The sequence below is a fragment of the Paramormyrops kingsleyae genome, chromosome 2 (assembly GCF_048594095.1).
Source record: "Paramormyrops kingsleyae isolate MSU_618 chromosome 2, PKINGS_0.4, whole genome shotgun sequence".
Lineage (NCBI taxonomy): Eukaryota > Metazoa > Chordata > Actinopteri > Osteoglossiformes > Mormyridae > Paramormyrops > Paramormyrops kingsleyae.
In genome coordinates, this window is record NC_132798.1 from 13708160 (window position 1) to 13730435 (window position 22276).

General features: G+C 41.8%; 1 protein-coding gene across 1 annotated transcript in view; it reads right to left on the minus strand.

Moving 5' to 3' along the window:
• Positions 1 to 2476: 2476 nt before the first annotated feature.
• LOC111856541 (matrix metalloproteinase-17-like) overlaps positions 2477 to 22276 on the minus strand; it is a 49530-nt gene continuing 29730 nt past the window's right edge. The window contains exons 2-10 of the mRNA XM_023836580.2: positions 21308 to 21440; positions 21093 to 21228; positions 14038 to 14324; positions 9752 to 9928; positions 8737 to 8836; positions 8037 to 8119; positions 7102 to 7254; positions 3694 to 3951; positions 2477 to 3600 (exon numbers count right to left, since the gene is read on the minus strand). Coding sequence (XP_023692348.1) covers positions 3278 to 3600; positions 3694 to 3951; positions 7102 to 7254; positions 8037 to 8119; positions 8737 to 8836; positions 9752 to 9928; positions 14038 to 14324; positions 21093 to 21228; positions 21308 to 21440 — 1650 coding nt within the window. The 3' untranslated portion in view covers positions 2477 to 3277. The remainder of the gene's footprint in view (positions 3601 to 3693; positions 3952 to 7101; positions 7255 to 8036; positions 8120 to 8736; positions 8837 to 9751; positions 9929 to 14037; positions 14325 to 21092; positions 21229 to 21307; positions 21441 to 22276) is intronic.

Here is a 22276-nt window from a genome sequence, read left to right on the forward strand (position 1 = left end):
GGAACCACAGTCAGTCCATGTTTTTGCTCCCTACGGGCTTCCTGCCAAACAGTCCAAATTTTTGCTCCCTTCCAGCTCCTAGAGCAAATACGTGGACTGTCTGTGGGTCCCCAAGGACCGGATTGGGAAGCACTGCACTGTGGTATATTGTGTCAAGTGAGAGGGGATGATGAATTTTGCAGACTGATGGGATCCCCCCACAATGAAATTATTTCTTAGAACTTCTAAACGGTATCAATGATAGCCTTCAGACAATAATTACATTCATTTCACAGCTTTTTCTTGTTTGTTTTGTTCCACTGCCAAGCAAAGAAAAGCATACATGGATGTATTTTTTTTATTTCAGTATTTTTTAGGAATAATTATGATTTGTATTATTTGAATAAAATACAAGAGTGCCAGTACTTTCAGCTACATCTGCCAGCAATTTTCTGGAGACGAAAAGGCTAACCAGGAAACAGCAACAATTTGCACCCGTGTCTTGAAGGCTAGTGTACACAACCTGCAGCAGTGTTTCTCAATGCAGTCCTTGGGGATCCATAGATGGTCCACATTTTTACCAAGAGCTAGAAGGGAGCAAAAACATGGGCCGACTGTGGGCCCCAGAGGACACACGGTAACATACAATATGTTATTTGTAAAAAGGGTTCAGATCACAAGTCCATGCACAGCAGGTCAACAGCTCAATGAACAGCACTACCGAGAGCTGGCGAAGTATGCGGAATAGCCGGGAGCATTGCCCGTGGGTCTGCTCACACTCAGTTACGTCTTCAGCCCTTTGCTTCAGCCCTCCTTAAAGGCTGTATTTATCTCTCATGGCCAATCAAAAGGATTCCAACAGAGACCATATCCAGCCCGTGTGGACAGCTACATGGTTTATGTAAATGTTTCAGATCAGATACCTCAAAAGTACTATAAATGTGAATGTAAAATTGGATTCCTTCTTTGGATCTTCAATCATTTGGTGAGAAATCCTCATTTTCTTTTCTATCTATTGACTCGAATGTAGAGCAAATTCCCGACAAAGACTAATAAACATTTTCTGCACTAACACCAGATCTACGCACAAATCCGTGTTGTTTTCAGACAGGCTTAATTAAAATAATTAATTGAAGAGAAGAACAGAAGGAAATGGAATGATGGGGAAGCAGCAGAGTAATTTCCTCCTTACACAGCACAGGCGGACCCCTGTGACGCAGCCTGTTCTCGCTCGTTATGTCCGTGTGGTGCTTAATTAAGTGCAATGAAGCGTGTCCAGATAAAAAGTGTAGGAAGAAGGCTGTATAGCAGGAAGGAGGTTGGGCACAGCACTGTAAAAGTGTTTTTAATGTAAACCCCGAACTGAAATTTGCTATTATTTTATCTCACTGACCAGTGTGCTCTGCAGCTAAGAACCCATTTACCGCCTTCGGAGACGATTGTGCAAGGATGATGTGTTATAGTAGTTTTTGTGTTATTTGCATATGCCTATACAAAGGGATGCTTTTCTGAGGTGTCGTGTTTTTTAACGACAATGCACTATGCAGAATTTAAACACTTCAGGTCACTGCCCAACTGCATGCTAGTTCACTGCTTGGAGGCCAGTCGCACTCCAGATTATTAACCACCATCCAGGAGGACCGTCTCTAGGAGGTGCTGGTGTGATGGCAGCTTGGAAATCTGATACCCCAGCTATGCTTCAGAGTTATGGGCCTTCTGGCGGCAGCCACTGGGTGACAGAATAAGGCCTGAGCCATAGGTGACTGAATGCAGGCATCTTAATTGATTTCAGAGTCCCAGAGGTTTGACATTTACATTCTTTTAAATGTGCCGCCAGTCCAATTCCCCGCATCACATTTTCTTTTTCTCCAGCCTCTTAAATGTAAAATATGGAAAACGTAAATGTTTCAGTGCACAGCGTTTAATAAAACATTTACTTTTGATTCCTTTCTGATGTCTTTAGCTTCTTTAAACTACATTAAAAAGTAAAGTTTGATGATCTCAAGCTCAGCTGTAGCTGCTGTGTGAAGTTTTGAAAGCGTCTGAGGAGAAGAGATTCAGATTCAGGTCCAGTCCTCAGATGATAAGAACCTTTGAGTCACTACTTAGCAAATCGGGACCAACCTCACGAGGATGAGCATATCAGATGGATGTGCTATTGCTGAATATCAGCAGACTTACAGTGTTCCTATAGTCACCTTGAGCCATGTGATAATGTAATGACATATTCCATAAAGTTTGTATGTCTTTCATTATGATAAGGGTATAATATTTTATCATATTTTAAATGCATCGCAGACTGCATGGTATGTTTAATACATAGTTATAATGTATAATTCATGTTATCTACAACTGAGTTTTACTGCTTCTTTTCATGATATAATCCAATATCTGTGAGTAAAGATCCTCTGTAGTCTTTTGGGAATGTATTAATTTTGCGTTGTGCCATTTTAACACAAAATCATTGCACTCTTAGCACGCCAGCTTGTTGCTTTTTTTTGTATTCAAAAATATTACAGAAATTTGAAAAACACTTGACCTGTGATCTCTCATTTCTCATAAATATAGACATATTTCGTATAACAGGCCTTTAGAACAACTTCAGTGTTTTTTCAGTATTGAACATTGGCGTCAAATTCATATGCAGTACAGTTAAAGATAAAAAAAGCAAGATGAATTTCTCAGGAAATAACAAACGCTCCCACTGACCTGGACCAGTTTAACAAGCATTGGGACACTGCAGACAGGCATTTATATAGGTATTGTGAGAATATATTACACACTTTCCCTGTCATGACATGACTGTAAGCCTGTGTTAATTAGAAACAACTAGACCACTTTTATGTCTTAACTAAGAGTGCTGACAGGCTATGCACAATATACAACTGAAAACACAAAATATACAGACACTACCCCAAGATGGACAATAAAAGTTGGTTTGTCTGATAACATAATCAAAAATTCTTTGTTTAAAGAAAATAGACAGAAATCCTTATTAAGTGGTATATGTTCTTCTGAGCCTAACCTGGGTATAACTGTGACAGCCTCAAAGGACACAAACTGTCACATCTCCCCCTTATCTACACACACCGGCAAGACTCAATTGGTACAGTAACACAACTGTTAACCAACTAACAAGCCTCAACTGACACTCGTTACAAAAACGTTCTTATTCCCACTGTCCACACTGCAGGCGATGGCGAGATGCGAGTCAGAATCGCCGAACAGGGAATGAAAGTGAGCCGAAAAAAGGAGAGGTTCTGCAGGTTGGTGTGTCATTAATGTATGTGTCACATGGTCACGGTGGTGCAGAGAGGGCCACAGGAAATATCCAGAGGGAAACCAAAAGCCCGAACGGAGGGAGTGATACGCGGGGCCAAAGTGGGGCGGCCGAGTCGGAGGTGCAGGAGCACACCTCGTAATTGCTTCCCGCGTGGCTGGCGCGGTGCTGCCCACGCAAGTGGGTCTCTGTGCCATTGGCCTCCAGGGTTGGAGAGTTCGACAGCATGTCCACGCAGAGCAGCCAGTCTTTGCCGATGGGCCGTGGGTAGCCAGCCTCTACCTCCATGTCGCTGCCCCGCACGCGCCAATACTCTGCCCCCTTGAAGAAGTAGGAGGCTCCTGCCGATAAAACAGATGGAACGAGCCTGAGTTATTGGCAACGGTAACATGCTATCACGCTAATATGCTATGATTTGCATGGACCACACGCACCATCGGACCAGCGCATCGCATCATCCAGCTGTGCTGGGATCCCCTTCCACAGCACGCTGTCCTTGGGGTAGCCGAGGTCCATCCGATGCAGGTAGTCGTCATAGCGCCAGTATTGGTCACCCTTGAAGAAGTAGGTCTTGTCATTGTGTGGCCAGACAAAGGCAGCATCCACACCCTCCATCGGTAAGCCAAAGTCACTGATTGGTCGGGGATAGCCCTCCTCCACGTTGTTGTCTTTGAAAACCCAGTAGTTTAACCCTGAGGACGGGACACAAGTATCAATAAATGAATCTGCAGTGCAAAACATTCAGTGTCACCAAACTACCAGAAACATTTTTCTAGGAATTTCATAATGACTCAATAATCAGTGATATTTAGCATAAATTGGCCTAATGACTACTTGCGGAAATGGAGATCTTTATTCTTCAAAAGGATATCAGTTATTAGCCAGAAAAACTTGACAGAAGGCGTGCTCTAGCAAGCTGTAGCTTCGTGATGAATAACAGCAAATATGAAGAAACATCTAGTGCCTAATAATGCGGCAAACATTGTGTTTGTATATTGAACTAAACAGTGTAAAGATTGGTATGAACATATGTGCTCACTTAAAACTGTACTGCTTACAATATAAACATGTTAATTTCTTTGTGCCCATCACTGTGGAACAAATGTCAATCATCAGACGTGAATTACAAGCTGTAACCCATAGAAAGAAGGCTGTTGTTCCAAATGTACATGGACTCAATCTACATGGAATTCTCACATTAGAAATCTTCAAAATTAATCTGTATAACACCACAAAAATGTTTAGAAGCATAAAAATATTTAGAGATACAATATTTCTGGCCTGGTGCTCAATTTCTGCCTATCACGTGAAAAAAAAAGATAAACAGAAAAATACATATTAGAGGCTGAATGTTTTTATTGGAATTATTGTCTTAAGTGAGAAATTAAATTTAAAAAAAAACTTTAATTCTTTGAATATTTTTTTGGTTTGTTAAACACTCATACATCATTCGGTGAACAATAATTAACAATACAGAGACACTTTCCTGCCCCGACCGTCCTCTCCTTCCGTGTGCCACGCCCCCTCGTTAACCTCCCCAGAGGAATGTCCCGCTCCGTAAACGGCTGCAAGAGGAGTTAACTGCCTTCATGTCAACTTCCCTGCCTAATGATATGGAGACGATGGCGAAGAGCCTAAGGAAGCTGCTCCATTTAAGTACAGAGCAGCTAGGCTTCTTCGGCAGGCGCGTCTGCCTCCCCTGAGACACAACCCTCGACTAAGGTTCCTGCTCCAGTTCCTGCCCCCGAGGTTCCTGCGCCTGTGGTTCCTGCAGCGCCCCCCCAAAGTTCCTGTGCTTGCTGTTCCTGCAGCACCCCCCGAAGTTCCTGCACCTGCGGTTCCCCCTCTCCCCCCTGAGGTTCCAGTTCCCATGGTTCCTGCTCCCGAGGTTCCAGTTCCTGCTTCACCCACCGTGGTACCAGTTCCTGCTTTGCTCCCTGTGGTTCCAGTTTTTGCTTTGCTCCCCATGGTTTTGCTTTGCTCCTGCTGTGCTGCGCCGCCCCCCCCCCCCCCGTGGTCCCTGCGCTGGCATTACTTGCTCCGCCACTCCCTGAGGTCCCTACACTGGCGGTTCCTGCTCCGCCACCCCCGGAGGTTCCTGCGCTGTCGATACTGGCTGCGCCCCTGGAGGTTCCTGCGCCGCACGTTCTGGCTGCGCCCCCGGAGGTTCCTGTGCCGCGCCCAAGGTTCCTGTTCTGGCGCCCGAGGTCCCCGCACCCTGTGAGGCTCCCATCCTGGCGGCTGACACGCCACCCTCCGAGGCCCCAGTCCGGGCGGATGACATTCTGCCCCCAGCACATCCTGTGCCAGCGGCTGACGCTCCGCGCCCAGCGGCTCCCACACTTTCTTGGCTCCAGTCCCTGTCCCCGAGGTGGTCCCTGATGGCTTGACCACCACTCCTCTTTCCTTAATGGAGCTGTAGGAGGAGCTCGAGTGGGACCCCTCGGGGATCATCCTGACTGTCCCCTTACACCCCTCCAGTGGAGCACCCCGACCGCCACCTCATCGTGGCAGATCTCAGCCGGGTTCCCGTCTCTCGGTCTCCCGGAAAGGGAGAGGACACCAATCGCCTGTGGGTCCCCCGCCTGTGACTCCTCGATCACCTGCAGGTCCCACACCCATTCCTGCATCTGAGCTGGCTGTGGCTTTGCCTCTGTTTAGCAGCTACGGCTTTCTCCTCTCCTTTTCTGCCAGCCCCTTCGTCTTCTTCTTCGCTACCTATGGCCTCCGCCTTACGCCCGCCAAGGGTCCCTCCAGCTCCCCGTTTCCCCTCGCCCTTAGCTTCCTTGCCCCCTGTATTTACTCCTTGTCCTGCTCCACCGTTGTTCCCACCTGGTCCCTTTGTGCCCCCTGTGTTTCCTCCTGTTCCCCATTGATGTTCTTGCTTTTACCTCCCTAGGTTCCGTCGTGTCTTTGCTCCCCTTAGGCGTGCCCAGAGTGTGCGCCTTTGGGGGGGTCCTGTCCTGCACCGATCGTCTGCTCCTTCCGTGTGCCACACCCCCTCATTTACCTCGTGTGGAATCCCCGTGTTTACCAGCTGTTTTCTGCTGCTGTCATTAGTTCAATGTATTTAGTCCGCGTTTCAGTTTGTTTCCCCAGTCCGGTCATTGTATTGTCAACTTGCGTTGCTGCCTGTTCGTTTGTTTCTACTTTGATTAAACCCTGCGTTTTCCCCGACTCCTGGCATCCTGCGCTTCTGTCTGTGCTCCGGGTGCCTTCCAGCGTGACAGGCACTGCTTTAATCATAATGTTGGTTTATAGCGTGACAGACACTGCTTTAATCATAATGTTGCTTTATAGAATAAATGTTTTAGGCTAATATTTGATACAATATCTGGCTAAATAGTGAGATATTAAAACACAGATTATGTGTTGAGTGCATAAAGCCATCATTTTTAATAGACAGCTATTAACAAAAGGATAATAATTACAACTCTCAAATCTGCAGCTCATTTGTAATAAAGTATGTTCATCTCATGTTTAATAAGCTGACAAGCATTCAATTAATTTCAGAACAATCACAATGAGTATGCAATATAATGCGGTTTAAATGTATGCATGTTTTAACTGGCTCAGATCTGTGTGGGATATTATGTATCTTCTTGTGATTTTCACAATAAGTTGTTATTTTCACATATACTTCAGCTACAGCTTCAGCTGAAAATTTCCTCTGGATGAATCTGCATACTTTGGGATTCATTTATGTACTGGCAACTAAGAGAAGGTAACATATCTATATCATAAAACAAATTCACCCAGCACAGACGCATCACAGGGACCAATGAGTAAGCAAAATTGGGTTTAACACAAGAAACACAATGACCTCAGAATCGTAGGGGTACCTTTGAAGAAGACAATCTTGTGGTCCCCTGGCCTTTCATACACGGCATCCACGCTGTCCAGACTATCGGGCAGACCCTTCCAGAACCGGTGGAGATGAACTGGATGAAGGGACACCAGCTGCTTCTCCCTTGTTAGACGCCAGAAATAAATCCCTAAAAGAAGGAAACATGGACCCAGAGAGAGCATGTATTCTTAACTCTTCTTTAATTCCTGTTAAGGGAAGTTAACAAAAGGGAACTGATTCTTCCAGGTAAAAATATGTTTCAGAACTAGAACATACTGTAAGTGTCTGTGGGATAAACTATGTGAACAAACTGGATTAGGTGTTTTGGTGGAACTGGCCACATCCATTCTTATGATTGTGTTTGTGAGGTGTAGTTTTAATCGCTCTGTTTTGCCATGTATTGCCAAGGAAGAAACAAAGAAGAGAGGGAAGAAAAATGACTGTGGAACACTTTCATTTTCAAACTGCCTTTCAAGTAATTTGTTTTGCTGTATGGACTGTAATTTTTCCGTATCTGGAGACGGTGGTTAGGGAGGGAAATGGAGCTTCTACTGAAGCAAGGGGTGTGAATGGTAAATAACTGGGAATTGCTTTCAAGAAGTCTGACATGTGAGTGTTTCTGCACTTGTGGATGCACAATTGTTTTTAATAAATAGTAAATCTGTCTAGGAGTCTGAGCCGGGTTTACTATTAAGATAGAGAGTAGGGGGAGGGGGGGAGAGAAGGAATGTTAAACAAAATGTATTGAAAATTGATGTACCCTGTTTTAGTGTTAACCTGTACTTGTGCAATAAAGATTTGAAAAAAAAAGATAGCAGCGTTTGGATCTGCTGCAGCCTCCTGCCTGCAAGGACAAATTTTGAAAAGTTCTATTGAAAGTTTTCGAATGCTTGGCTGATTTTAGCATCAATTCTGTCCCCCCCAATATACCTTTAAAGAAGAAGGCCTCGCCACGGATCTGGGCCATTGCATCAAAATGAGTGTTACATCTCTTTGGGGCATCATGAACCAGCCTGGAAAATGATGAAAGAAACATCTACTTAGTACCACAAATGCCAGTCTCCAAAATACTTGTTTGTGTAAATGTTCCTAATCTTGATCTTGATTTTTTTTTCCTTAAAAATGTCTCTACAAATAAAATAAACCCTTAAAATCTAACCTTTAGATTTTTTTTCACCAATTTAAATGCCTCTTTTTAAAAGTTAATCAGCAAGAGCGTTTTGCTTATCAACTTCCATGGGATTTTGTTCTACGGATTATAAGGCTATATCGCATTTAACATAAATCCCCAGATCTTTCTTTTTATAATGCACATTTATTTATTTAGCTGATGCTTTTATACAAAAATTTGTTCAATTGGAAAAGCAGGGCCAACCAGTCACTGGAGCAGTTTGGGTAAAGGGCCTTGCTCAAGTGATAAAATCATTACGCCAATCATGGGATTTGCATGATGCATGATTATAGGAGACTGACCAATCAGCATACAGCAAGAACTCATGCATAAGTGAAATCAAGGTCCTTTTTATTGAAATGGTAGTTTATAAATCATGTCCTGGCTCAAAGTATCCTCCCAGACATGGATTATCTGGTTACCCTAGCCAAAAGCTGCACTCAACTCCATCTTACTCACAGTATTGTTGACCGGTTTTCCGGGAGGTCCAGCAGTATAGGGGGATCGGTGCCATGGGAGATTTCGGGTTGAATGGTGTGGGACACAGAATCCCGCACCCCTGGAGAAACAGGTGGAAAACGGTTTCATAGCCATTTCATTCAGCATGGGGGATTTTGAGAGGTGGGAGGGGTCTATGGGCTCTAATGCCACAAACTCCACTTTCCTGGTGCACCAGCTACATCCATCACTTGTTTTTATATGTCATGACCAAGCAAAGATGGACTCAGATCAAAAGTATTTGACAATATAAGCTAACCAAACCAACACAGGGCACACTCACACAAGCACGCCTACGGGCTATTTGGTAACCTACTGGGCTATTAATCTCAGTGTGTTTTTGGACTGTGGGGGGAAACCGGAGTACCCAGAGGAAACCCCACCACAACACGGGGAGAAGACAACAGTGCTAACCACTGCACCACTATGCCACCCATACAGTACCAAAAGAGGAAATAGACTGAAAAGGCAACATATTTTGATTTATAATATTTTCTTCTATTGGATTACGATATCATTGTCCATTTCCTCATAACTGGTTCCACTGAGTAACTGCCATAGTGCATTTGGCTTCAAGTATTTAAATACTGACTTAAATAATTATCTACCTGATCCAGTACTATTTAGACAGAAACAGGCACCCACAGGCCTGTAGTTTGTAGGCTGGAATGGTAGGTATTTAACAAACATTGAAACTTTTAACAGAAGGTGAAGTGATTTTCAGGCTTATTATTTATCCCATTACACTACTCAATAAACAAAGATAAATGAAGAATAATGCCTGTTTTGGTGGCTGATTTAGGGGCAAGGGAGCAGGCAAGCAGGACATTCAAAATAAATTAGACTGATCTGCCCACTGATGACAAAGAACATTATCCAATCGGAATGAAGATCCTAATTTAGGGATAACGAAGGAAGAAGGAAAACACCTGGCCTGCTTTCGCCGGACAGATGGCCGAGGGAAGAGTCTTCTTACCGTAAAGCTGCCAGACGCGGACTTTATCCTCGTAGGGGAGGCTGTACTTGAGCGGGTCGCCCACAGGGCCCTGGTAGTATGGCCGCATGATAGATGCCATGGCGGAGGCGTGAGCCAGGCCGATGGCATGTCCAAACTCATGCACGGCCACCGCAAACAGGTCCATCCCGAAGGAGTCTGGGAAAGGAAGCCAATGAGGATAAACGTAACATACATTTTTGCTGCCAAGTAGCACGATTAAAACCATTTTTGACAGCCACCTTCAGTTCGTGCTTCCTAACTTTGTTTTATAGAATTAAACAGAAGCAGTTACGCACCACTTTATCCATAACTGTACACAAAGCACATATATTTGTATGATAATACTAGTAACTGCTCAGTCTTGTTAAAATTGGCACATTACTAAGTCTTGCCATTTACTCACCTGCTTATCTACCTGACTGCAGACAGTACTCATCTGTCCTTTTTGTCCTGCTTTGCATCATAGTTCACTTTGCCTAGTGTATTCGTGTTATATTTTCCCTCCTGAGCTCATAATTATATTTCGCTGGATCCCCTCTCTTAATTTTTTTTTCACATTTTTGGGCTCATCTGCATTACTCCAGGAGTACCATCATCCTCCCTTCAGTTACCTAGGCATGCCTGCCAACATTGCTTTTCTTCCATCCTGCATTGTTCTTCAATGAATATTCTCTCTAATCTCTTCTTCTAATAATTTTTCTAGATCCGGGTTACTAAGACGTTACAGTCCAGTAATAGACTGACAGGCAAAGGAACTTGGTCTGACTATATTAGGGTCACGATTGAAATGGTTGTATTTTAAATCAACACTTCATTTTTCTTATTTTAAAGATTTTTATTTATTTTTTTATTGCCCACCACCACCACGCCCATTTTAAAGAAATTACCTTTATGATTTCTAAAACTCTTCAATCCATTATAACAAATGTTTCCCTTTAATTCCACTATGTAATTATGGATGGTTCAAAATATCACTAAACAAAAAGGTGGTTTGTACACTGTGCAAAGTTTCGATGGCGTAACCACGGTGGCACTAGTCCATTATTTAAAGCCCTGCAATGACATAGAGTTTGTTGTTGTCAAAATAAAATTAAACGGTCAATTAGAGAAGAAGAGTTAATTCTTTAGATTAATCGACCAATTGGTAAAACAATCGATAAATGAATCCATCGAAAAACAGTCGTTAGTGGGAGCCGTAGACTATATTGGGTGTATAGACCACTCAAGAAAAAGTCTAAGTATGTATCTCAGCCTTTATGAAGATTCGTAGGTGTTGGAGAAACAAAGAGCCACTAACTACCACTGCATAACCAACTTGTGCTGAGTTTTTTTTTTGTGGGGAAAAAAGATGGATGACAAACCATGTTTATACAGAAACCGAAATGTCATTACTATTAAGAATCTGTAGTTATTACCCTGATCACAATCACTATTGAACACACTGACAAGGCCACTATCTTTACAAAGCTGTACCTATGATGCTTAGAAATCAAGTCTGGATTTGCCATGGAGATAATTGGAAGATTTCCAGACCACATAGGATGGACATTATGAGTACTGCACTATGCCTTAAGGATTAGTCAATGCTACCTCATTCTTCCATATATTCATCAATAATGGATTCGCCAAAAACGTTATTCGTACCCCCTATTTTCTGGGAACATTTGTGGAGAAATTTGTTAAGACTGGCTCTAAATGTGCCTGAAATATTAGCATATGGACATCTGATTGGAAGGAGGAGCCGGACTGCTCGCAACGACAACGCCCCCTTGCCCAGCCAAGCTCACTGAATTCTGACAGCTGTCTGGTTTCATGTTCTAACTGCTGCTAATATGTACCCAGCAGATCTGATTTATTAATTGTCAGGTTTCATTTGGCATGTCTGACAACCAAGTGCTTATCTTCCCTGCTTTTCCCTCATTTACAACTTTTACTTCTGATCCCAACTTTGATTCTTGTATAATGTTTTGGCTACTTGTTTACAGTGTTTGGGTCCTCTGTGCCCCTGGTCTCACATTTTTTGGATTAGACAATAAATCTGCCACGTTCAGAAGGCTACAAAATAATTCTGGGATTCTCAAAGCCAGTTAGCTGGCTTTATATTACATTTAAAATTCCTGGCTACTGCTATGCAAAATACTGAAAAAAAATCAGAATAGATATTTATGCTGCAGTCACAGAAAAACAATTTTCTTCATTTTTTTTTTCTTTATTTTCATTTGACCAGTCCACATATTCCCACACTGTCAGTTGGAGGTTCAGACACATTGTGTACATTGTTGCACAGGCGGAAGATAGAGCCTTCAAAAATTCAAGGCAGGCTTTGTGACATGGAGATGTGACAAAACAAGTTCTGGAAAGACAAATAACTGAGGATCCTTGATTTCAGTTGAATTTCCTAGTGGATTATTATGCATGAAATCCCATGGTCTTCCACCTGTCATGGCCAAATCTGACAGAAGGAAGTGGGCATGTTCACTAAGATTTTGTGCCAGTGCAAAATGTCAAATGGCCAGCAGCTTGTCACAGTGCAGGCAGAAAGGCTTTCAAAACAATGGATATGTGCAGGACAAGGCAATGGATATGTGCAGGAGTTACACAATACTCAAAGATGCCAAAATTATAATTTCTTTACTGCAATATGCAAAAATGTCACTTTGATATTGAAAATGAACAGATTCATGTCATAAATAGGTTTAAAACGTGGAGAGCTTATTAAATGAGTTTATTAAAAGACCCTAGTTTTAATGTTCTCACTCTCCCTAAGAAACTCTGACTCCTTTGTTGCCATTCACCCAACCTAAATTATCATAGGGAAATGATAATTAATCAATAACCCATTAACTCTCAATCAACAATTAATTGCTTACAGGTGAGTAATGGGCTTGTCCCCCCTCCCCCGAGATATCCTTATCTCCCCCAGCAATTACGCAATCATTGTTCATTCAAAATGGTCACCCTTCAATATTTTCACAATATGCTTCTCTGCATGTACAGTATGTTAAAAACTGGCTTCAGCTTTGATTAGCATTTCATTTGAATGCATTAGCAGACAACTAAATAAGTTCATTACTCAAGGCAAGTTTGCTACTACAATAAACATGTAGTTCCCTTGAAATTACTAGACAGCCTAAAAGAGCTACTGTAGCTCCACCGATTCTTCACAGTGCAGTGAAAATCCCTCCATCATCAGTGATCTGTCCAAGCACTTCAATGGAGAAGTCAGAATAATGGCATTAATACATGTCATTTGCTTTAACATTCATCTTTCTGTTCTCTTTTGACGCCAATAAAATAATTCACTCTGAAACAGCTTGGAGTATTCTTAATATGGGTCAGAGATCACAAACCAGTGGTCCTAATCCGAACTCAGAGACATTAAAATCCAGACCACTGGGTGTTTTTTTGTGTTGCTAATAAATTCAAGGTTTGAATTTTAGGTTACAAGACTTTTGAAAAGACAAAGAGTGGCCAACTCAGCAGGGCTCTGTGGGTCATTTAGCTTCAGCCTCTTGTCCATTTGAATTGATACTATGCCTTTGTGCAAAGTAATAGAGCAGCAAACGAGATACCAGGCAAATGCGATGAACGTAACTGCAACATGTCATGTTCGTGTTTGAAAATATACTTGTGTAGACTTTGGTTGAAAACCTTGAAAATGGCCATTTCTTGGATTGACATGAAGCCCCCAGAATCAAAGTCATGTGTGATGTCATGTTCATGGTTCGGACCTTACTGGGGGTGATGGTTGAACGACTGGGGCTCTATGAATTTTGAATATCCCTGATGTAGGCCCCGTCATGAAAGAATAGTGCATCTTGCAGTGTTTCACTTTAAAATGTTTCATTTTTAAAAGTTGAAACGGTATGTTTTTGTACTGCAACATGACTAACTTGCAGTTTAATTGTGAACCCATGTCCTTTGCCATTATGACACATGCTGTTCAGCTTGACGAGTCTTGTAAATCACAAATGATGGTGCTGAGATTTCTGATTGTCTTCAGCAGGGCTTTGGCGATGGAGCGACAAATATACACATCCATGATGGAGACTTATGAAGAGTGACCTTTCAAAACGCCGACTAAGGAAATGTGACTGCTAAGTTGATTTAATGGCACATTACAACTTGGGTAAACAAAAAGACCAAAATAACACAATACAGACTAAAACGGAATAGTAGATACAGAACGTACTACTGGACAGGCTGATTGAGATTGGCCATAAGATTGGTTAGATTTATAAAGTAGAGTGAGACTGATTCCTCACCTGGTGACCTGAAAGTCCAGGCCTCGTCATCGTCGAAGTGGGAGTCCCCGGCAGTGACACGGTCCCCTGGATAGAAGGCGTGCGCCACGGTGCCTCCGGGTCCATCGAAGGGGTACCCATCATTGTGGTCGGCCTTCGTGAAGTCGATCTGTATGTCTGCCTGGTTGCCCGCCACCTCGTGGAAGTCGAGAGGCGCGATGTCGCTCCACACCTTCAGGGCATAGTACATCAGGGCTCGCACTGTGTCCCTCCCCAGCAGGTGAGACTCCTTTGGGAAAGTGCGGATCCTGCAGGGGGGATTCCAGATGGAGTGTAAACAATTCTGTTGCAAAGTAGCAGCTCCACCCATCCTGGCAGTTTCAGTTAACTACATCTAAACACTGTCCAATAAATTCCTAAAAATATTATTACAGTGATCCCCCACCTTAAAATACCCCTCCCATATGCTTTAAAAGCGATAGGTGAAAATCCACGATACAGCGGGGGCGTGATAGCTGAACCGCGATATAGCGGGGGATCACTGTATAACTGTTAATACAAGGAATTGTTCTGTTTCATCTCTTTAAATGGGTAACCTTCTACCTCCCATACATTCATAATCCAAGTGGTTATCCAATACAGTGCTGCAGGCAGTCTGAAGCTTATTCCAAGTAACAGTGACAGTATCTCCGACAGCTGTCCTGATTCCACTAGACCTTTCTGTCGCCTTCAACACAGTGCAGCATCAAATCTTCCTAAATGTCCTCTCTCAACTTAGCATCACAGGGACCTGCTCTGAGATGGTCTCACTCACACCTATCAGGCAGATCATTCCAAGTGACTTAGGGCGCAGAAGTGTCCAAGTCATGTACAACAGTATCACCCAAGGCTTATCTCCTCTTTATTTCTTTACAATACTTCTCTAAGGTTGATAATCTAGTCACATTGTTACTTTTACTACTCTGCCAATGATACACAGCTACACCTGACCTTTCCTCCATGTTTTCTGCTCAGATCTCTGCATGCCCTGCTGACATTGCAGTCTGGATAAGGGATCACAGCCTCCCAGGAAACCTCTGCAAAACCAAACTTCTTGTCTTCCCTGTCAGCCCTACCACTATGACATTCGTCTCTCTTTATTGGTTCCCTGTAGGTACTTGCATAAATTTGAAGTCCGTGGTCCTGACTTTCAGAGCTATTAACCCTTAGAACCCGACAAACGCAAAATGTGTTGATTTTCACGCCTATTAATCTCAGGCTCGTAATTTTGGATGGGCATAGCACACATAAATGAATTGCATATAATTGGAATTGATAGAAATTACTCGATCCAGTTGCCCAAGTTGCAACTTTGCACTAAAGTATTCCAGAGTAATCCTGTGTGCAATGAGGCAATTATTGTAAGCATTTCCCCCCAAAACGCACCCCTAATAATCCATGAAACATTGATATTATTCATTTTAGACAGAAAACAAAGCATATATTCGCGTCCGCGATGATCCACGTACTACCCTTCTGAGAAAAAATATTTATTTTATTATTTATGTATTATAAGCCTATAAATAAAGGGATAGAAAAACACTCAAAAATTGGCTGGAGTTCTACTAGAAATAACAAAACACATTTATTACAAAGACAATTACTTTATATTTTCATAATATTTATTTACAAAGGTTTGTATATGTATGTTTGATGTCGAGCTCCGTCAAAACAGATGGAAATTGAATCTGTAAACACAATGATGTGCTACAGTGCAGGTTTGTTAATTGAGGCAAAAAAAGCCATTTTAAAGTTTCATTCTCAAATTTCATTTTAGCAATCACAGTGTAAATAGGCAGGAAAAACAATAGCGTGAAACATTCAGCATTAGACTCTAAAACTTTGTTATGTCTGTGTTTATCCAGTGGATCATAATCTAAGCAATGGTTTTCCATTTCAATTTCTTTCAGTTTCTTTCAATATATAAATGCCATGCATTGCTGTCTATCAGATAACTTCTACAAGTTACCAAAAATGCAAAATCAAAGACATTTATCTCCATCTGGCACTAACCATATATTCCTTCACAATACTAAGCCATAAAAAGCTCTCCAATGATACCCCTGAATTCCCACATCACAGAATTTCTAATCTCACATATATAACATTATTTTTGTAGTGCCTGCAAATTTTTATATTACATGAGACTAAAAATTGATAAATAGGTACAAGTAGTTTTTCCTCAAAAAAATGTAATTGTGGCTTAGGGTATTGGGGGGGGGGGGGGCACTCTGGATTCCTGTACTTTACTGGGCACAGACATGCACAAATCATAGGCAGATTACATACACCAAATCACCTACTGTCAAGCCTTTTGACTATGGGAACACAGAGGAAACAGCATGGTTTAGGGCAGGGGTGGCCAATCTTATCCGCAAAGGGCCGGTGTGTATGCGGGTTTTCGCTGCAACTCCCTAATTAGATTACTAATTAGAGGACTGATTGGCTGAAGAGTCCTCACACCTGGGTTTGAACAGCTGACCTACAGCTAACCCCAAAAACCTGCACACATACTGGCCCTTTGCGGATAAGATTGGCCACCCCTGTTTTAGGGTAAACATCTATTTTCCACCGCCATGAAGAGAGGAAAGATTCAAAGCCCTGGCTGTCCACCACACCACTGTACTTCCTTCAATCCATCCATCCATACATCCATTTTCTACCACAAATCTTGGGTATGACGTTAAACTGCATCCAGCCCTGCAAGTTGGAGGACCAGTTTTTTGGGGGTTGGTGGCAGGATTGTCACAGCCTATTGTCACAGTGCTATGGCAGGGCCCCAGTCTCCCCAGTCCAGGCAGGGTCACATTGCCCTTACTGTTGTTCTACTTTGCCACTGTACTTCTACTTTCCATTTATGGTTCTTCCTTAAGTACTAACAGTAATGCAGTCTTCAGGATTATTCTTAATTACTCTGTTCAGGATTTCGCATTAATTCCCCACACTGATGCCATTCCTGCAATCTAATTTTTAAATATGTTGAATATGATCGCATTTGTGACAAAAGAATGTTGACATAGTCAGTAATCTGAAAGTCCCACACTAAGAAGATAACCTAACTGAGCAAAGTCATTTGGTTAGATTTATAAAGTAGTATTTTTTTCCATCAGTTTACAGTTATTTATTATAAGTCAGAGTCAATATGATAAAATTATGGGGAAGTCCCAGTTACACATGATCATTGCCTTATTGTTACATAATGCATATTGGCATGATGGAGAATTTTCTAATTATCTTATCTTTGTGATTCTTTCTGCTCCTGGACCAGAGTATCTGCCATTCGTTAAAAAGTATGAAAATGTGTTAAATCAATTTACCAAAAATTAAGGACTTAATGGCATTACAAAGTCTAAAATATGATTTCCAGATGATATAAATGTACTGTAAGCATATTATTGCCAGGTTTTAGAGCCAGCCGTTCCGTACCCTATAATTCTGTTTAATCGATTCTGTCTGGAACAGAAATGAACGCTGCATTACAAGCTTGTTCTCGCTTTTGAAACTATCTAATGAGATGAGTGAGACACGAGGTGCAAAGTCAGCATAACAGACTGGAGATTTTTATTTTTGTATGGAAGATGTATAGCAGGGTGGGCAATCTTATCCACAAAGGGCCGGTGTGTATATGCAGGTTTTTGGGATAACCTTTAGGTCAGCTGTTCAAACCCAGGTGTGAGGACTCTTCAGCCAATCAGTCTTCTAATTAGTAACCTAATTAGGAAGTTGCAGTGAAAATTCACATACACATTGGCCCTTTGCGGATAGAATTGGCCACCCCTGATGTATAGACTTAAAAGACAACACTACCAATAGGTACTTAACACTGCACAGATTACTCGATGGGATAATGTTCTGTATGATGAGAGGCTGTCTATCTTAGACTTGCTCCATTGGTATTATATTTAGTTAGTGTTCCTGTCTCTCATGCTTTTGTGGAGAATATATTCTGCTGAAGATGCACATTTCTTTGTCCCTCTCATTTACTTCTGTTCTGAGCAGCGGCTTCGTAGATGAAGACCTCAATACAAACAGACCACTCTCAATGGAAACCAGTTACTTCACTATATTTATTGGTCTGCTGTCGGATTGATTTTTATTCTTCTTTTTATGTTCCACAGATTGTCTAGGTTAAGCACAACGTGCAGCCTTACAAATTGCTGTTTGAATGTTTGTTACATACAAATCCCCAAATCCACATTTGGTAGTGGGAAGTACTGTAGCAGTTCTCTTATTTGAAATGTGACAGAGCCCCCCCCCCCACCCCAATCCCCTCCGCAGACCCCTTCCCTGAATTGTTTTCTATCAAGTAAAGTAGGGGGTTGTCATCCAATGTCTGGATGTGACAGCCATTTGAAACTCTAAATGCAGCCCTGAAGAAAACACTGAAACAAAATAAAAACCAGTCTTATCTAGAAAATAGACGTAACTAAACCTATTTAAGCAGTTAATTTATGGGTGCTTTGCTAGATAGTTACCAAAATATGGTCTCAGTAATTACTACAGGACTGAATTACCACCTTTGTGACTAGGTTTCGACAAGGAATGCATGTCGTAAGAGTCGATGCACAGCACGTAACCTGGTTTGGGAAGCATAAACCCTGGATTCCTTTTACATCTGCATTTTCTACATCTGGGCAGATATATGTCTGTTGGAATAGGTAGCCATATCTTGTGGGATTTATTAGTTCTGATAGGTGCACTGCTGGACCATGAACTCTGAGCCATTTTACAGGACCAGATGCACCCTATTGTGAAAACTGTTCCACTGAGGAATTGTACGATTATGATTCCCTTGCATACACCATTAAACCCATTCAAGTAGGGTTTCATGAAGGCCAGGCTGAAATCAGAAGCCACTATGGCCTCCCTATTTGCCAAATCTAAACATCGCTGACTTTATGTAAAAGGATTTTATGTAAAAATCTCTCAAGACGTGCCACAGATAAAAGTGCAAAAGAGAAAGTGGTCATCTAATGACAAAGACTGAATTTGTGGATAAACAGCATAGGTATGTTTGAATTCAGCCCTTTTAATACATTTTGCAAAAAAAAAGAAAGAAAAACATTTCTTGCCAACCAGCATTTGGTTCTAACTGGTTGAGGTAACTGTATGAGGAACCTGCACAGACGAGCAGCTTCCTAACACCATTGTGTATGGTCCATACTTCCATTCATCTACCATTCATCTGAATGTCAGTCCATCACAGGGTATACAGACAGGTGAAATTCACATATTACTGAAAGCCCTTTAACAGAGATGAGGTGCATGGAGGCAAAGCTAATGCATGTATGTTTGTTCTAAATACATAAAAACCTTCTGCCCTTGAAGGAAAAATCATTAAAGCCCTCATATTTTTGTACAACCCATTAGCCCAGGTAAGTTATTTCTTTACTTCCTTTTCTATTCTTATGGATCATTTCGCCTGTTGGATTAATCTTGGGGCACCATCTATAAACATTCTGCGTTGTTGGGCTTGAGAAATACATACTATATGACATTTTATCTGTGTTTGTAAATTACATCTGCAGAAATGCCACACTGCGGAGGCACTCTCAAAAGCATGAATTGTCCTCATTTGAACATCAGCAGCAGTGTCAATACATCCGGCATCAACAGAGCTGACAATTCTTGAAGGACATCCTCTTAGAGCAATACACGAAAACATCCAGTCTATGGCAGAGCTGTCAGCAAAAAAAACCTTATTAATTAGAGAGGTCAGAGCCCAATGGCCAGACTTGAAGGCTTCAAGTTCAAATGTAACAGACTGATAAAACTTTGAGATGTAAAAGCCTTCTCTGTGCTCACAGCTCATCCAACTTTGAAGCAGTTATGGAAGCAAAACTGCCAACATCCTGGCACTACCTAGGTGTACTGAGTAAAATTGCCAAGTATATATTGAAAAACAATGATGTTTTGAATAATAAATTCTAAAATTATCAAATTTCCTAATATCTGCTTGAACCTATACCTCAAAACCCAAATTCAAGACTGGTGTAATTTTTTTCATGCAAAAAAAAATATAAGCAATACTATCAAACATACATGCCTTCAAGAACTATGTATGCTGCAAGCATGGCTTTTCATGCCTGTGATCAGAATATCACTGGTTTGATCCCCAGCCTCTGCAGAATAGTCAGATGTCTATCGGGCACTTGAGCAAGGTGCTTAACCCCCTGCTCCAGGGCAGACCCTGGGCTTGCTCTCACCTGTATGTGTGTCTCATGGAGAGTGAGACGGGATAAGCCAAGGGTGCTCATTCCTACTCCTGGAGATCTACCACCCATCAGAGCATAGCTTCAACATCAATGGCTCTAAGACTGAGATGCTATTGAAGGTCCTGATTGTCTATATCGGGCGTGTTAAATTAGGCCTGCACCTAAGCTCTATAGGTTCATACATCTTCCGGAGCCGGAATCAGCTGCTCAGGTGTAAAGAGAATTTCCACAAAGGGATTTAATAAAGTATCAGTATTCTATGATAGAAGCAGCTGTAGCATTATTCATGATCATCCTTCTGACAGGGGAATTTACATGATTCTCTGACCTTCAAAGCATTTTGCTCATTTAAGAATTACTGTGTGGAATAGCTGGTTGATAGGGGAATATGGTCTCTGAAGCAGAATGATGTGTGTGATTTTATACACTCAGGTGGTGAGTGACCCAAGGAACCCAATAGCCTATGTGTTTCATGCCTAAAGTGTCCACCAGCAGATGGATATTATTTGGAGGTGATTCAACACTGAGACTTGCCAGGTTCCGCTGTTTTAAAGGTGATTGAAGTTTTATTATATTGTCATTTGGCTATAATGTTTGTGCTGCCTTAGATCAGGGAGCTCTGGGGCGAAATCGGGGCATCAAACTCAAATGCACCAAATTGCTTTCATGTGTTTTGTAAATATTGCTGTTGCCTATGTGGTGCTGACCGATTAAGACATAATGTGCAAACACAGGTGTCATGTCTTCTGCTTTCTGCAATAACATGTAGTGAGTTGTTTAGGCCTGCCTTGGTCTGTAATTGTGCACTGTGCTCCAGGATACCTCCAAGACAGGTGCCTCTTGCTCCACTTGGTCTGAGATGGTAGTGCGCGTCTCCGCCGCCTCAGAGGTGACTCTGACTGCGAAAGGTCAGGTAGAGAGCAGCGCGGTGTCTTCATCAGGACCAGGGTCTCTTCATCTGAAGATGAGATGTTCATTGATATAGAGTCATGAAGAAGGACAGGTGGACAAACACACACATACACAGACATACTCACCTAGCTCCCCTGTCTCCTTCAGGCCACCATACTTCTGCATGGCTTTTATAGCTTTGGTCAGAGCATCCTTGGTCTGCAGCTGTCCTGTTACAGGGTCTGGGGGTGGGAGGTACCCAAACTTGCTCAACCAGTCCTGTCAATTAAAGAAGATAATGATGAGAGCTAAAAGTCTGCACCAATCAAATTTTACCGACTATGACAACATGGTAACACTCATACTGCAATTTCACTTTGCAATGCTGTATATGATTTCTGCTCACAACTTCACAGCATGGATCTGAACATTTAATACTGTAATCCCTCTTCTGTGTACATACATAATCAACCCACCATGTTTACAATAGACACTAACAGCCTGCAATCCCCACTTAGTGGTACCTGCAACATAAACAATACTGAACAAGGCCAAATTCACAAATCTGTTGTGTATTAAGCTTCAAGAAGAATGTGTCAAATGCTTGACCAGTCTCTCCCTATTCCATTTTAGAATTATTAAACTCACAAAAAGCAGGATGAAATGAAAGAATGTAACTCAGAAATCAAAGATGCAATAGAATCAAACTTCATAATTATTCAGACTTTTGATGAAAATTCCATACATACAGATGCACAGAGAATTAAATAATCTGTGTGACAGATGAGTCTATGTAATACAGTATGTGATATCAATTGCGTAACATGAACAGCATCTTACAGTTAACATAAAGTTAGCATAGGTCTACTGGTAAAATAAAATTACAATTTTTTTTGTATTTTAACACCTGAAACATATGAACCTTGATATAATTAAAATTTTTTAAGAACTTTTGTATACAAACTGTAAGAAATTAATTCATTTTTTATTTGTTGGATGCAAATGCATATCTATGATAGAGTGGAACAAATGATATTGTGTGTATTCCTGCCTTTGCTCTCCTATGCTGGCTGGAATAGCTTTCATGCCTCCCAGAGCATGATAAATGGCAGGAA